This window comes from Poecilia mexicana, unplaced genomic scaffold (genome assembly GCF_051168715.1).
Source record: "Poecilia mexicana isolate PSO_F unplaced genomic scaffold, ASM5116871v1 scaffold_2, whole genome shotgun sequence".
Lineage (NCBI taxonomy): Eukaryota > Metazoa > Chordata > Actinopteri > Cyprinodontiformes > Poeciliidae > Poecilia > Poecilia mexicana.
Window position 1 is genome coordinate 29,441,872 of NW_028263371.1, and position 16,288 is coordinate 29,458,159.

The 16,288-nt window shown below is 39.1% G+C and overlaps 1 protein-coding gene across 2 annotated transcripts in view; it reads left to right on the top strand.

Moving 5' to 3' along the window:
* The window catches only part of creb3l1 (cAMP responsive element binding protein 3-like 1), a 31,994-nt gene that overhangs the window by 3,192 nt on the left and 12,514 nt on the right, over window positions 1-16,288 (top strand). Inside the window, exons 2-3 of one of the 2 annotated variants that reach the window (XM_015001545.2) lie at window positions 8,828-8,960; window positions 10,519-10,605. In XM_015001545.2, the coding sequence (XP_014857031.2) occupies window positions 8,828-8,960; window positions 10,519-10,605 (220 nt within the window). The remainder of the gene's footprint in view (window positions 1-8,827; window positions 8,961-10,518; window positions 10,606-16,288) is intronic. The other variant, XM_015001546.2, reaches the window with a different exon arrangement.

Below are 16,288 nucleotides of genomic sequence, written 5' to 3' on the forward strand. Positions count from 1 at the left end.
GGGAGACAAGGCTGTCCATCTGAGGACAATAATTAGTTCACTGCATATATACCATCAAATAAATGAATCCAAATACTGATAAATCAATTAGTTTAACTTTTCTGGATATTAAATGCTTAAAAACTAAGTTCATCAACTATTTTCTGGTCCATAGATGCATGCAAGGCTTTGATGCATCAATGAGGATACACTTGTAACTCCTCCAATCCAGGTGTGGAGGTATAGGGGGGGCTGGGGGGGCTGCTGCCCCCCAAACCGGGCCGGATGGGGGCCCAGGCCTGGAGGTGCCAGGGAGGGAGGAATGGTTTCAAGTCATTGAAATATGTGACTACAGACAGAGAAAGTGAGTCCTCGCCTGTTGAGAAGGGTGTATTTAATGTTAAATACAACCCCCCCCACCCCCGCTCAACAGTTTCAGTTTCACTCCACGTAAGGGGCCCGGTGATTCCTTAGGGGCCCGATGATTGGTTAGGGGCCCGGTAATTGGCCCTGCCCCCCGGCCCAACGCTGACTTGTTCCGCTAGTGCTCCAGTCCTTGTTGCATTCATAATACTAACAAGACACAGGCTGTTTTAAATTCTTTTTGATGTGTTATTGTCCAGAGGCAAAAACAGATAAATTTGCCAAAATTATCTGATAATTAGTATCGGCAAGAAAAAGGTCTACAACCATTTCCAAATAGACAGGTTCGATGACAGATAGAGGTTGATGGCTCAATATGAAAAACCAAAACTACCTAAAACATACATTTACCTTTTAGACAGCTCTGAATTTATTATAAATATATCATTAATATGATAAACTCTGTCTTCTTCCCACAGTAATAACTTCCACACTGAAGAGTGTTCTTGTTAGCACAGTCACTCATTGTTTAGCCTATTTCCATACATCATAACATGCCATGAAAATGTATTTGCCCCCTTTCAGATTGGCTCTTATGTCATCCTTAAATGTTTCAGAACAAAATTATTTTAATATCAGACAAACATTACCGAAATTTAGATAATCATACCAAAACAGCAAGGCCAACCAACTTTTCACAGTAAAGTGCACACTAGCATCTTAATTAGTTTGAAGTTGTTGTTCAGAATGTTTCATATAATTGATATGCCTAAAATTGAAAGTTAATATTTGTGCTTTTATACCAGTCTTGAGCCCATTTCTTAGACTGAAAGCGCCTCAGTTCAGGGGTTAATAAAGGTGTCCTGTGTGTTGAAGTGCAGCCTGGAGTCACAAACTTCCTGCTCTGTATTTTGCTTACCTTTTCCCAGTACAAGGTGTACCTGTGTGCCCAGAGGGAATACATATGCAGTAAGATGGAATTTATGGAGTTTAAATAAAAATAAAAAAAAGAAGCTTATTTATCTTATTTATGTCATAATCTCTCAAAAGATTTCAATGAAAGTTCTTCAGGGTTAAGAGGTTTTTTATTAAGTAAGTATGTGAATTCTAAGTTGGAAACATGTTAATGCCTTCATTAGTAGACATTTGATGTATTGTTTTGCATAGGCAAGAAATTGAGAAGAAAATAATCCTCAAAAATTTCCAGAACTTCCAGAAAATCCTCTTAATCCTCTTTCCTTTTGCAGAGTTATGCAGCATGCGCTCGCGTTCTGCGCAGATGACTCTTGAGAATAATTACTCTTTAGCTGGAAAATCATCTGTCTTTAGGTCATGATATACGTCTGATTTTAATCAGCTGGAGCCGCAGGAGATTCAAGCTGTCAAGCGGACACTCTGTTCTGCTCTCGCTCACTGTTGCATAGAAATACAGAGCCGGTTTTCTCCACCAGTTAGCCACAAACCCTTTTACACTTCATCCCTTTGACTTCATTAGTCTGCTCCATCTGCAAAATGTTCCTCTCATTTTCCATCTCTACTCTATTTTTACTCTATTTTATTTAATTCTACTCTCCATTCAGACCCTGCACTCCAGCTGTCAAGAGCCACGCCCTCCCCCGCTCATTTGCATGCCTGTATCTGATTGGCCGCTCAGCTGCCAGAAGGAATGTGTGCCGGCCTGCAGCACTGGTGTGTGAGAGAAGGAAAAATACCCTTCTGCTCTTTTATTGGGAGCTATAACTGTTCACTTCTGGGTCACATACACAGTTAGAGTGTGTAGCTTAAGTTGAAGCAAAAGCAGCCACATGCCACAACATGAGGCCTTTTTTGTCTTAAATCTGGCAGCCGGAAATACAGATAATGACATGATGTTTTCAGCATTCAAAGAGGTGTGATATTGTTGTAAACTGGCAGAAAGATCAACCAATCGTAGGCTTTTAAATACATATAAATTCCTTTGAGTACAGAAAGAAAATACAATATTATTCAAAGGATTTGGGTTGCGAAAAACATTTCAAGTTAGAGAATAACTGATTTTAAGTGACAAATACCCGGCGTTTGGAGTGCCCTTGTGGAACAACAACCAATATTAGTCGCTCTATTCGTGTTCAGAAATACTTTTATCTGTAAGAAAAAATGTTGAAAGAATGCAGGGAATGTTCCAAATGGTTTTCCAAAGCTTAAAATAATGACACAATCTAGGAGTAATTTTGGGGGGAAAAAATGCAGCTACACTGACTGAGCTATATTAGATTTCAAAAGAAAAGGTTTAAGTATGGTGACGGTGATGTTGTGGGCAGGAAGAATCTCCAGTAGCAGTCAGTCTTGCAACGAATCGGATGAGGCCTCTGACTAAAGACTGTTAGTGTATGATAGTGTGTATGATAGTGACTGTCATGACATGCGAACAGCTCTTTAGTCAGGTAGTCACAAATGATATTAAGAATCTCTTTTATCAATGGAGTCCTGGCAGCAGAGATATTCCACAGTAATTGTCCTGGATGTAAGCAAGCACTGATAATCCACCTCATTTGATTTTGCTGCACCTTTTTTTTATCTTGGCTTAAAAGCAAGCAAGACGTTGGAGTTGGGGATGTGATTCTTGCATGTCATAATCGATGGAAGACATTGATTGCTTTTCCTCCTTCGCTCTCGATACTTTGCCTCCTTTTCTTCGACTCTGGGATTTGGGGTCACAGTTTAGGCATTATTTGAGCTATTGAAATGCTAACTGACAACTGAATATTTCACATCAATGGAGCACACTTGAGAACAATGTGCAATTGTTCTCAAGTGTGATGATTAGATGAAATGACATATTGCTGAAACTGTGGCTCAGAGTGATTCTGCAGAAAGATATCAACGAAGAAAATGGTTCCACAGAAAAAGGAAGAATGCTTCATAATACTGTTGAGCAATCACTACTTTAGATGCCTCGAGTTCTGGATCTCGTGTTTCCAGGTTATATTTCAAGCTGAAGTCAGGAGGGGGGAGAAAAAAAAAAATCGGCCAATTTTTTTTACATAATCAGCAGGTCAAATCTAAAATATGGCTTTTTCATTTTTTCTGTAAAGGCATACATCCAAACCGACATCACTCCCTGTTTTTACCACTTCATCCTTTTAATATTACGACTTCAGTCTGGTAATGAGACTTTACTATTGTATTCCTATGACTGCATTATTGTAACATTTATTTTATTCTTGTAAAACTAAAAAAAAGTAATAGCCTGAGCCTTATATTTTTGGCATAGAGTTGAGCTGAATTCAAAGTCAAAAATAAATAGAAGCTGTAAAACACGCTTATCAAACAAGATGGCCACCCTGGGTATGCTGATATCACTCTGAACTACACATCTCTACTAATGTCTCAGTAATTTACTTTATTCCTGCTTTTCTTCATAAGAAAAATCTCATTTTCTGAAGTCTGGGCGCATATAAATCTGTTACTTCATGGGTACAGACATGCTGGAGGAACGCTTCACTCATTTCTGTTGGTCTCCATGGATTAAAACTCAACATATCTTTTCTTTTTCTTTACCTGAGCCAGTAAGAAGGAGCTAAATGAAAGGAGAGGGTTGAACACGGTTAATTACAGGCATAAAAGAGTCACTCTCTGCATTTATAATTACCTCGCGCATATATCTTCCCTAGCTCCCTTTGTGCGGTTTTACATTTCACATCCCTCATCTATAATGACACCCATGCTGAAGTAAGCTACAAAAAAAAATACACCATTCAACACCAATTTTCTCCCTCTCCTGTGGAGAGAGGAGGTGTTTCAGGTAACAGTGGGTCCAGTTTGAACTGCATCTGCTCACACTGACAGACTTCTCAGAATGGTTTACATTGTAGATAAGCAAACAGTTACAAGGAAGACACTGCAACATTATCTTCCTGTTGCATTTCCCAGCACTGAATGTAAAACAACCTTCTGCCTGTTGACCTTACAAGATAAATAATTTGAAGTTTTGACGCAATTCAGAAAGCAAGTCACTGAAGTGGTAAAAAATGACTTCCTAAAGAAAAATATTCACACTCGGTGTGATGTCTTTGGTAGTTGTGCAGACTGAAGCCCTTTTGCTGCTGCACTAATTATAAGATCTGAGGAATGTTGGGGTCATTTTTAACCGTTGCTTCACAACAGTGTGAAGGTGCATGTCTGCTTTACCGCAACGTGAACTGTAATCACATCTATCTGTGTTGCAGCTGGAGCCCGACACCCAGGACCTCACACGTACCTCATTTAGACCCCTTGAACTTGTTCGGATTTTCTCACAAGGTTCTCAGTTTGGATCTCACTGCACCTTCCATAATATTTTTAAATATATTGGAAGAAATGCATGTTTTAGCAAGTTTTTTTTTTCCCCGTGAAATAATTGCATTGGTTTTGCATAAGAGAATGTCACTCAAAGTACCAGCAGCGACATGTTTTTAAATCTATTTTTCTTGTCTGTATAGGTTAAAAACTGTCTCTTTAATATTTCCATTAAAAAAAAAGCTAAGGTTTTATGCTTTTCTTTATTTTAAAGTCCAAAAATATAAATAAAGTAGTTATTTAAGAATGCCAACACATTTCCACGAGTGAATGTTTGTCAAATATTAAGTTATGTTACATTTTCAGCTCTATACAAGATTTTATAAGCCTCACCTACCGTGAAAATGGCTCTTTGAATTGTGAATTGCTGGAAAAAAAATCAGCAAGGGAACAAACATCCCCTTGTTTGTTGTTAGGATCAATATCCTGCAGGAAGGAAAACATCTGACCTAGTGTTTGCTATTTTACAGGCATTATTCATTAATTGTTGAATGTTTTAGCACCTACACAGTATGGTGCTGCTTCCCCATCAGTAAATTATGTTTCCCTCCACCCAACAGCTATGCGCCATGTTTTTCTTTTTGTTTACCTGTCCCTTTAAATCGCAGTGAAACAGATTGAAGGTCTTAATGTGAAACATGTAAATAGTTTTGAAGGGTAACGCTCGCCTTGCACATGTCCAGGCCTGAGCGGGCGTAGCCTTCGCTGCAGGTGAACCTGAATATGACAACTCAGCAGATGGATCGCATGGACCTTTTGAACCCAGGTGAATTTAGCTAAAGCAGGAACTCCAAATGCTCCTGAGTGGCATTAATCTTCCTCTACAGCTACAAAGTTCAGTGCAGCCATTTGAGCTCTACACAGGGGCTGACACTGTTTGACTCATTCAGCCTTTTTAAGCTAATTTTAGACCAAATAATTGTTCCACTTATAGAAACCTACTCTGCCTTTTCTCCCTTTCTCTTATTATGGCCCCAATTAGGAAACTTTCCACTGTTTATTTTTGAGTCCATGCTGTCCTTAAGTGACCCACATCCCCAGAAGAGCACGGTTTAAGGTCGCACACCTTTTACTGCACATTTAGAGCAGCAGGATTACAAGGCAGCTCTGTCGGAATAAACGCACCACTCTTTTATGTGGGCGTTTGTTTATGAATGAGCGCGCTTTCGCGTCAGCAAAATGTGTAAATAGAAGCAGCTTAACGCAAACTAATTCCTCAGACTCACTTCTGAGCTCCTCAGTGACTCTCTGGGGTCACGTTTTGATTATTTAACTGAGCATCTGTGGCTTTTCTCCCCCGGTGTCTGAGCTGGCTCCGCATGTTTTCCAAAAGCAGCTGGACGTGTCCCAGAGTTTCACCACACACACCCACGACATGGTGGTACAAACACACTCACTCACACACACAATGTGATAATGTGTGAATGTTTTCAGGAAGGCCTTCCTGAAAAACACTGACACATGTTGGTGCAGCTTTAATAAATGTAGAGAGCTTTTATTGGTAGATGCACCAGTCAATCAGATCAGAAAGGAACCGTTTTCACTTGATTGGCTACAATCTATTATCAACAGGTCTAACATTTATTTTCCATTCATGAAATGCATCAAAACTAAAAAAAAAAAAAAAATCACGTAGTCATTTTCTGATTTTTGAAGATCTTAATTTAATACCACATTTACAAGTCTTTGCTTTTTTCTTCCTGACGACAAGTTATAGTTAATGGTCCAATAGACGAGTGAATACTGTACTTTATGAGAACTGAATGGTAAATTAATGCACATCTGGACAAACAAGTCTCTGTTTTGTTTAAGGAAACTGTCACTGAGTGTTAGAAAATATCGTAAATGTTTGCTTTTAGCCATGAAACATAATGGTTTTCTTGCAAATGTACAACTGTTCGACGTCAGCGACTATCTTTTTACTATAGACTATAAACTATTTTTCTATTAAATATATGAAATCTATCTATAAATGTGAATTTGTTTGCACTCCATTCCCACATTATTATTATTTTTTCTTTAATATGCAGTGGACCCAATACTCACATCATTGGAAACAAAAACTTTTAGATTAATTAGAAGTGAAAAAAAGAGTAAATTTGAGTCAGACTTAAAGGGTTTTTAAGTAAATGTAGCTAAATTGAATTTTGGGAGTGAAAGCCAGCAACAGAGCTTTCTGACTCTGGTTTGCTTGTGTGACAAAGCCCTTTAACTTTGCACATGCAGTAAAAACCACTAAACACACATCTGTATTTATTATCCCTGATTAAGTTTTATCATCGCCTCTGGAGAGATGCTCTCCTGCTCTGACACTTCTGGTTCTCCTTGGTGAAGAGATTAAGCTGTCTTCCAGGAAAGAAGCATGTTAATAATTTTTTTTTGTACATGCTGCTAATTAAATCAAGTTATTTTTGTCACTGTCTGTCTAAGGAGCCTCTAAGCAGAGGGTGTTTGGGTTCCGACCGACCCATGTGTCTGCTTTGGTTCTGCTTTCTGCATGTTTTCTGAAGAGCGGGGTGACTCATATTGTGTGTGTGCTGATCTGTGTGTGTGTGTGTGTGTGTGTGTGCGTGTGTGTGTGTGTGTAAACCAGAACACCATGTTGTCTTGAGCTTCCCGAGCACCATCTCCCAGCTCAGTGACTCATTCATCAGAACAGAGGATTAATCTGTTGATGCTGTTTTCGCCAATTGATTGACTCTTCATGGCTTCAACGACGTCTAGATTGTCATTTTTCTGGCACTTAGACATAAAATGTTACAGAACTGAGAATATGCGTTGATTTTTAAGTGCTGTTTTACCGATTGTGATGTTTTTCATTAAAAGATAGTAGATTTTGTCTTGTAGTTTTAAAAAGCAGACAAAATAAATATGTTTTCTGTAAATGTCAAATTGGTTAATTAAACCCAGACAATAACCAGAATAAGAACAAACACTAAAGATTGTCAATAAATATAACCTTTCAGAAGTTTAAGTAATGACGGGAATGAATTTAATATTATTTTAGGTTCTTTATTACTGTTTTCTAACTGATCTTTTGCCAAAAGATTAATGATCATGCAACAATAACAAATATTTTTGCCAGAATAAAAATGATTTATTTGACAGCCGTAAGTGGATTTAATATAGATCTAGGGAATTGTATATTCACACAAGCTGGGAAAGTCTTTTTGAGTCATTTCTAAACAATGTCAGCTCTGACAGCAGATTTGAAGTACAAGTTATTCAGCAGTGTTTCAAGTTGGGAAAGAAAACCGTAACCGTATCTGTCGGATGAGTAGAAATTGTGTTGCGGCGGGAGGTCAGGGTGGAGAGAAAGGTTGGAAACACCGAGGGTGAAGTCTGTCATATACTGGAAACTACTAGAACATCAATATTACAATCGTTTTGGTTAATGCTAAGAGCTCTACAAGTAGCATTTATACTCATGCTCTTATTTTGAAGTCGGTGAAGACTGTTTATGCTGCGGTTCCATTGCTAAGAAGTTACTGCAAGTAACTTTTTAGCTAGCAATGCCCACGGTTGATGTTTAGATTAAACAAGGTGTGGTATTCTAAGAGGTGGTAGCATCATGATGGGGGGATATTTAATTACCTGTAGTGATTAGATGGTTGAAATATAAGCAAAAATATATGTTCCATCAGGACAAAGTGGCAAGTGAGTGGCATGCATTCATTTTCCTTGATGCAGACTGGTTGAACCCCGAAGAGCATTGAAGATAAGGAAGGCTGTAGATGTTAGCTTCTGCCGTAGTGCTAAGACAACTTCCACTGTGTGTATTAATTCACATTAAGGTATAATTGGTGTTTTAAACTATTAAAATAGGTGGTAACAAGCATTTTAACTGTGGATCGCAAATATTTGCAGGCAGTTGTGGTCTCTAACCCTCGCGAATACCTGTGTAAAATAAGCTACAACAACATCTGACTTCAGTTTGGGATTATTTAAGTACTTTTGAACGAATACCGCAAAGGGATTTTCAACAGCCGTTGTTTTATTTGGCAGAAAACCATGTAGATGAACTGCTCAGATGAGATTAAATTTAACTTCTTGGGTCTATATGGAAAAAGCTTTGCGCCAGAAAACCAACACTGGGAGGATCATGCTGTGTTTTTGATATGTTGAGATAAAATCATCTGTACCAAACTTTGCCGTTTGTGTGTTCCAGCCTTTTTCAGGTGACCAAATGGACGACTTCAGCAGTGAATTATTTAACAGTTTCTTCGACGACCATCTGCTAGAGCGCCCCCTGTTGACAGATAGAACCTCGCCTCTAAATATCGACATGGACAGCAACCCAGGTGAGTTCAGTGTAATCAAAAATTTGCATATCACTACAACAAAAAAACCAAGTCAGATATTAAAATGTAGCGGCTTAATGACTCATGAATCTCCCCAGTGTATGTTGTAATCTGCTGAAAACACATCTTTGATTATTTTGGATAATGCAGCATCCAGTTGCCTCACATTACAGCCAACATTTTGTGTAAAATTCCACAATCATAATTTAAAAAAAAAAGCCACCTCTCTTAGGCAGATTTTGAAACTCTCAACCACATTCATTTCCTTTGTTACTGGTTTATCTGCTCAGTTATTGTACCACAGGTCCTCTCAGTTTGTCGAAACTGTCATCATCCCACTGGTCTGCAATCCAAGCTGATCATTTCAAATCAGTGTCCCTGTCAGGTGTTGCCATGGTCACAACAAGAGGGGGGGAAAAAAATGATAAAAATACCTGAAACAAATAAGATCACTGTAATATGTCTGAAAAAAATATAAAAACCTCACTGCAGGATCTGGAATCAAACACTGCCAGATGAGCATGAACGCTTCCGCAGATGAGATCAAATTTGCTCGGGCTGAATTTAAATGTGCATCCTGTCAAAAGTTCTGTGATGCATTCATCTAAAATGATTATCTTTCACGCCGGACGCATGGACGCATTTATGAATGTCAATGAAACATGCCTTACGTACAGCATGCTAGCAGCTATAGGAGTCTTGCTTTGGGGGGCTATAAAAGTGACACAGTAGGGTTATGAAGTGCCTTGCAAAAGTATTTATACCTCATCCACTTTCATATGCTAAAACATAATTGGATCTGATTGGGATTTTGTGTGCTGGGCCAGCAAAGCAGTGCATTAATGTGAATTAAAACCCTAAAAAGCGAGGAATATTGTCTCTGCTGCCTGAGTATTTAGTTGATAGCGTACAACCACAGTCTTCAGATTAGTTACTGCTACAGGAGATCCTTCTTTCTCTTTGAAAATACTTGGACGACATGAGTTATGACAACACTTAGTTTGCCTTTGGATGACAAAAGTATTTTTTAATTGAGCTGAATGAAATTTGGAGAATGTTTTTATCTAAAGTGACAGGCAAAAGTTTGCCTTCCAGACAGAAATAAGAATGTCTGAATTTGAAAATTGATGTTCGTAAATACTCTTTAGCTGTTTTGCAATTACACACAGCAAACATTTTAGCAAAATGTGGGTCTATAATGACAATTCTTGTGGTTTGCACAGATTTCTTTTTGTGAAAAATGCTCAAATCAAGCATAATTTTCCCTCAGATTCATAATTATGACCTTCTTCCAGTTGGTCTGTCACATTAAACCCTCATAAAACATGAAGGTTGAGGTTGCGATGTGACTACATGTGGAAAAGCTCCAGGTGTATGAATAATTTTGAAGGCTCCGTTTGTGCTGTGCGTCTGCTTCATTCTGGTTGGCCGTCATTAGTGGGTCCAACGTGAGCGCATAACGTCAGGGCTCCTGAATTAAATCTTCATTAATGTCAGTAGATGTACTGAACACTGTTCCATTTTCCATCCTTCTGAGAGGGCCTTTTTAATCTCACAGATATCCAAGCAGAGCACAGCTACTCTTTGAGTGAAGACTCCGCCCCCCAGAGTCCGGCCCTGTCAATCAAAATGGACCAAGAGTCTGGTGGGTCAATGACTTTGATATTTTCAGAATTTGTGCCTGTAGATTCAGATAAAGCTCCAAAGCTTCATGCTGATCCAGCTTATCTGGGTCCGACTTAGATCAAATTTAAAGCGATGCCTGCCGTTTTAAACGGGAAATCAAGAGAAACACACAGTAGATTCATCTTTGTAGGTGCTTCTTTCCCTTTTCTGAGTCATCTCCAACATCTCCTGCAGTCATCTTTTGTCTGTCTCTCAACCCACATGTCTTTGTCACCGTGTTTTTGTCTGTTTCTCCGTTTGTCCTGGGGATCCAGCTGTCTGAGCAGCACGATCCCAGACTGAGCAGCTCTCCTCCAGCTAAGCCCTGCCCACCTAACACACACACGCGCATAAACACACACAGACTGACACAATACTACGACAAGCATGTGGTTTTAAGTCTGCAGCTGTAGCTGTTGCCAAAGGAAACTCTCTTTCTCTCCTCTGTCAGGTTATCTCACTGTTTTCCAGCTCTTCTGGACTTCTTACTCACCCTTAATCCAACTAAATCCACGTTTTTGGTTCGAGTATCTGCTATCTGCTCAGCCAAAAAGACCACATTTAGCTACAAAACGGGTAGCTTGGTAAAACATCAGCTTTGTAGTTAAATATAAAAAAGATTTAAAGATAATATTTTGTATGTTTTTCTTTAGTTTAGTGCTCAAGTGTGCAGATGCATGACAGACGGCTCCACAAATCGCATAAAACAATATTTTAGTACCTCTTGACAGCAACTCCAAGGAATTTTATTTGGATTTTATATTGCCAATAAGAGAAAAAATGAAAACTTGTGCAAATAAAAATCTGAAAAGTGTGTATTTGTTTCCAGTCTCCCCGAGTCAATACTTCACTACATTATGCACTATTTAGAGGTGGTCCATGCAGTTGGTGTTTCCAAGGTTCCTAAGGGTATGATCACTTTGCAAGGCACTTAAACGTTTTTGTTAGATTTGTGATTTAAACCAACTACTGCATTGGCATCAAAAGCATTTTGCATCCTAAAATGAATAAGACATTCCTCTCCAGATTTGTGTCAGCCTGTAAACTTAACATGTACAAGTTGCTGCCAGTTTTGGAGAACTTAATCTCTTGAGAAGCTCGGTCCGAGCTCGAGAGGAGTTAAGGATCCTTGTCCTGTTTTTGTTGCCAGAGTACTAAAAGCAGGAGCTGCTGCTGCTTATTAGTGAGGATGAATCAGATTAATTAGACACCTACGGATGGTAGAAGATCTTGACCTTTCAGAAGCCCAGTCCGCTCTGAGCAAAAGGGATTCATTATGTATTGGAGATAAGAGAGATCTGACAGTGGGCTGTGGTGCTGTTTAACAAGGATTCAGTTTTGAGGGAAATAAGTTACCTTCCTCACACACGGACAAAACGGCAACAGATACAATTTGGCAAATTTGATTCGATTGTTAAATCCTTCCTGTTTGTATTTCACAAAATGATTCCAACATCACAGCATTTACTCTGGAGTGTTGGAAAGGATGTTCAGACCATTGATTCAGGAGGAGCCGTGTGGCTCATGGAAAATGCATCCAAATCTTTACCCAGTTGCTGAGGGAGTCATAGCACTTGTTGTTCAGTCCACATCTGTTTTGTAGATCTGCAGAAGGATTATGACCCTATCCCCGACAAGGCATTATGGGGGAGTATGGAGTATCTGGGATACTTTAAAGGTTATTCAGTCCTTGTTCAATTCAATTCAATAACACTTTATTCATCCCAAAGGAAAACTAAATGTTGTCATAACTCATATCATTCAAGTATCTTCAGAGACATAAGAATCTCTGTCTGGTCATATGGTTAGAAAGTCGGGCAGAAAGATGTTGGCGAAGGGGAATATCTTCACCAACATCCCGCCCATTATGATCTCTCTGGATCCATGTATCCTCCTTTTCAGCTCCTCTGGGATTTGGGGCTGTAGGTCAGGAATTATTTTAGCTTTTGATATGCTTATCAGCTGCTCCCAATTGGAAAAATACTACGGTTGTGCATCACAACAACTGTATGAAGTAAAAAAAAAAAAAAGAAAAAAGAAAAAATCTTTCCAATGGCACAACATCCAAAATCAACACCTCAACAAAAGAAATGATGAACAAAAGTCTAGAAAAAGAATAAATCAGAGCCAACCCGACTGAACTGCTTCAACATGCTGCTACTATGAGCAGCATTAATCTAGAAAGACTCTGAATGACCAAGCAAGAGCAAGAGTTGTATCCACATTCAAGGGATAAAGTCAAGCTTGTTCCCAATGTGCACTGGGCTTCATCATGGCTGAGGGTGTAGTTGTGGAGAGGAGGGTTTCTGGTACTTTTTCCAAATCATGCTTTTCTGGTGGCATCATCAGGAAATGTCCTGATGATGCCACCAGAAAAACATGACTCTCAGCATGCACTGAATATCATCCAAGTGGGAAGCGGCTAGGAGAGGAGTCTGAAGTCCTGGGTCCCAATCAGACAAACGTGGCTCAACTATCTTGGTGTCTTGTTCATGAGGATGGAGTAGGAGCTAGTTGGACTGGAGTCTTGTCTGTAGTAAACAAGCAGTTCCCAAGTCTAACAAGGATTGGTTTACTGGTCTGCCTAAATTCTGACCAATGACCATGAATTTTGGATCATAACCAAAAGCAAACAAGCAGCTGGAAAGAGGTTCCTCTCTAGGTTTACCAGGCTCATCCAGAGCGCTTCTTCGAGCTCTGGATAAGCTCAAAGAAAAGTTATTGCGTTTCCACATCAAAAGCAAGTAGTTAAGGTCATTTGATTAAACCTCCTCGTCGAAAGAGGCCCCTGGATAGATCCAGAACCATTCTGGAGAGACTGTATATCCCTTCTGGCCTTAAAACACCCTGGCATTCCCTGTAAAGAGCTGGAGTATTACAGGGTTGATAGATGTTTGGATTTACCTCTTAGAGATGGGATGGATAAATGGAAAGACCTTTCACCAATATAATATTGTGTGTTTGGTAGCATTGCTCTTCTCAGTGATATCCTATAATATTGATTATTTTTTTCTAATAGCTATTTTCTCCTCTCAGCTTTTAGTCGTAGTAGGCATTTCTCTCATCCAGTCAAGGAGACGCTGAGCTCCCACTGCGCTGATCCATCTAATGTTTTAATACTACAGTCTCCCAGCTGAGATCAAACAAAGTCACCACCTCTCCTCTATTAGCCCCCCGTGATGACTGCCTGGAGCTTTGCTTATTAACAGTTTTCTTACCTTTGCTTTCAGCTTTTTACCGGCACAAAAAGCTTCTTGTACCTACAAAGGAGTCCCATAAACTGGTTAGAGGGAAGTTTTTGCTGCAGTTTTAATCACCAGCAGCAACTTTTACAATCGCCCAACACTGGACAGAACTACTGAAACAGGAGGTGTTTATTTAAATACAATCTCTTCCTTCTCTAGTAGTAATCTTTTTGGTTTTAATCCAACTTCTTGACCTTAGTGATGGAAGTTGTTTCTTGTGCAATGGGAGCCTTGCATGGAAAATTAGTTTTCTTCTGCATGAAGCCTCTAGTACTCATTAAAAATGTCATAGTGAGTTTCCAATATGGCCCTGGCTTAACAAGGGCAGAGAGCTTAACAAGGCTGAGGCTAACAGCAGGACTGGCCTCATTAGCAAAAGCTTCTGTGGCGGCCTCTGATAAAGAGCACGCAGGCAGCAGGTAGTGGTGCACCGCCACCAAAAGAGAAATTCCTCTGAATGTCAAAAATTATTTTGCTTCCCATTGTATTACCTTTATAACAAATCAAAGAAGCTATTTGCTTAATAGCAAATTAAGATTAAGATTAAAATTTAGTTATTATCACTACAATATAGGGATCTGGTAAATACTAGCTTCTCAGACAGGGTTGAATTTTATCCCTACTAATTGGTTTCGGCCAAATTAATGAGGTCAAAATGTTGCCATATTAGAATCCTAACTAAGAAGAACCAGGTGCCTTCAAAACATTTTATATACATGTATTAAAAATGAAAATGGTATCGAGCATCAAGTGTTTTTCTTAGTAATAGCATCAACACTCAATAAGCTTCACATACATTGTGTGAAGACAATATAATGGCTCTAAAGACACCACAGACTTCATGGTCCTTGGTAGGTGAGGCGTCACTTACAAGGAGACATATAACATGTCTGACAGAGCACTAATTCTACTAACTCAACATTTCGTTCAGAATTTCCCTTCAGTCATGACCCAGTGGGTTTATGGACACAACGCCACAAATCTGATGAGTTGTTTTGATTTTAACTGTACATGACTTGTCATATTTGAGCCTGATGTTCTCAGTGTTTTTGCCTGAAATAAACAACAGATGTGGAATTAACGCAGCTGATGGTAATAAAACCCCTCAATTGTTTCCAGTATGCATCTCCGAAATCCAGTTATTGTTTTGGCAGGCTTGAGGACAGTGTTCCTTTCTGATACTGACACCACACATTGCAACGCTGAGCTCGCGGCTATTGACTTCATGTCAGCAGGAAGTATCCACAGGGACTCATTTTTAAGATGGATCCTCACATTGCTGATCCCTGCGGTAGTGATGGACAGCGTTAACGTTGACGCACGCCGCACACATGCACGCGTATACACAGAGCTTGTAAACTTGACAGCGTTTTACCAGCAAAACGTTGCTAGGAAACGAGGAGGCAATTAACGTGACGTTCAGGAACTGCTTGCACCTTCGGAGCTTGTTTGTTGTCTGCATGCGTGTGTGTGTGTGTGTGTGTGTGTGTGTGTGTGTGCGTGTGTGTGTGTGTGTGTGTGTGTGTGTGTGTGTGTGTATGTGTGTGTTTGCTGTTACAAACATCAAAGTATCTGTCCTGGTGTCTAAATGTTACAAGGATAAAACACTACTCCTTTTCTACCAGAAGTCACTTTTCACTCTTTACAGCTTATGTCACAGTTTCACTTTTAAAGGCAAAGTTTAAAATGTTTTATGTTGTTTTCCTAACAAGATTATTTTGGAGGCTCTCACCTTTAAAGAGGTTTGATTCAAGGCAGGTGCCATTTATGACTAAATTTCCTTGTGGTCAATACTATGTGTCCTTTTGTAAAGTACCATGCAACTTTTCCTAATCCTGTCACATTAAAACTAAAAAGGTATTCAGATTTTATGTGAAAGGCCAACAAAAAGTCTTAACCCTCGTGCGATCCTAACATTCTGTTTACTCAAAAATGACCCGCCCCAACAAAAGCCCCAAAATAGAGTAGCTTACTTGAATTTGAAATCCAAAATCTATTTTTCATGATGAAACAATCTGTTATTTATCAATTCAACTCAATTTAATTCATTTTTATCATGTAATTTTTTTTGTTGCACAACACAAAAAGACGATCAACAGGATTATACTTTTCTTTTTACAACAAACCAACTGTCATAAGTTTTCTTTCACATAGTAAAAGGACATCTGCAACTCCTTAATATGTCAGCAAGGAACGATGGTCAATTTCCATAATAAATACAGGGTAATGCTAAAACAAAATAACTGTTGATGCAGCTAAAGACTCGTGACTGGGATAAGGTTCACCTTATTATGCTACAAAGTGTGAAAAAGCTGGAGAAGTAATTTTAGTATAATCTCTTTAAAGGATAGTTACAATGGAAGAGACCTTCAAATCTTTTAACTTGCATGCTAAACCTCCTTATAGTCCTGTGATAAC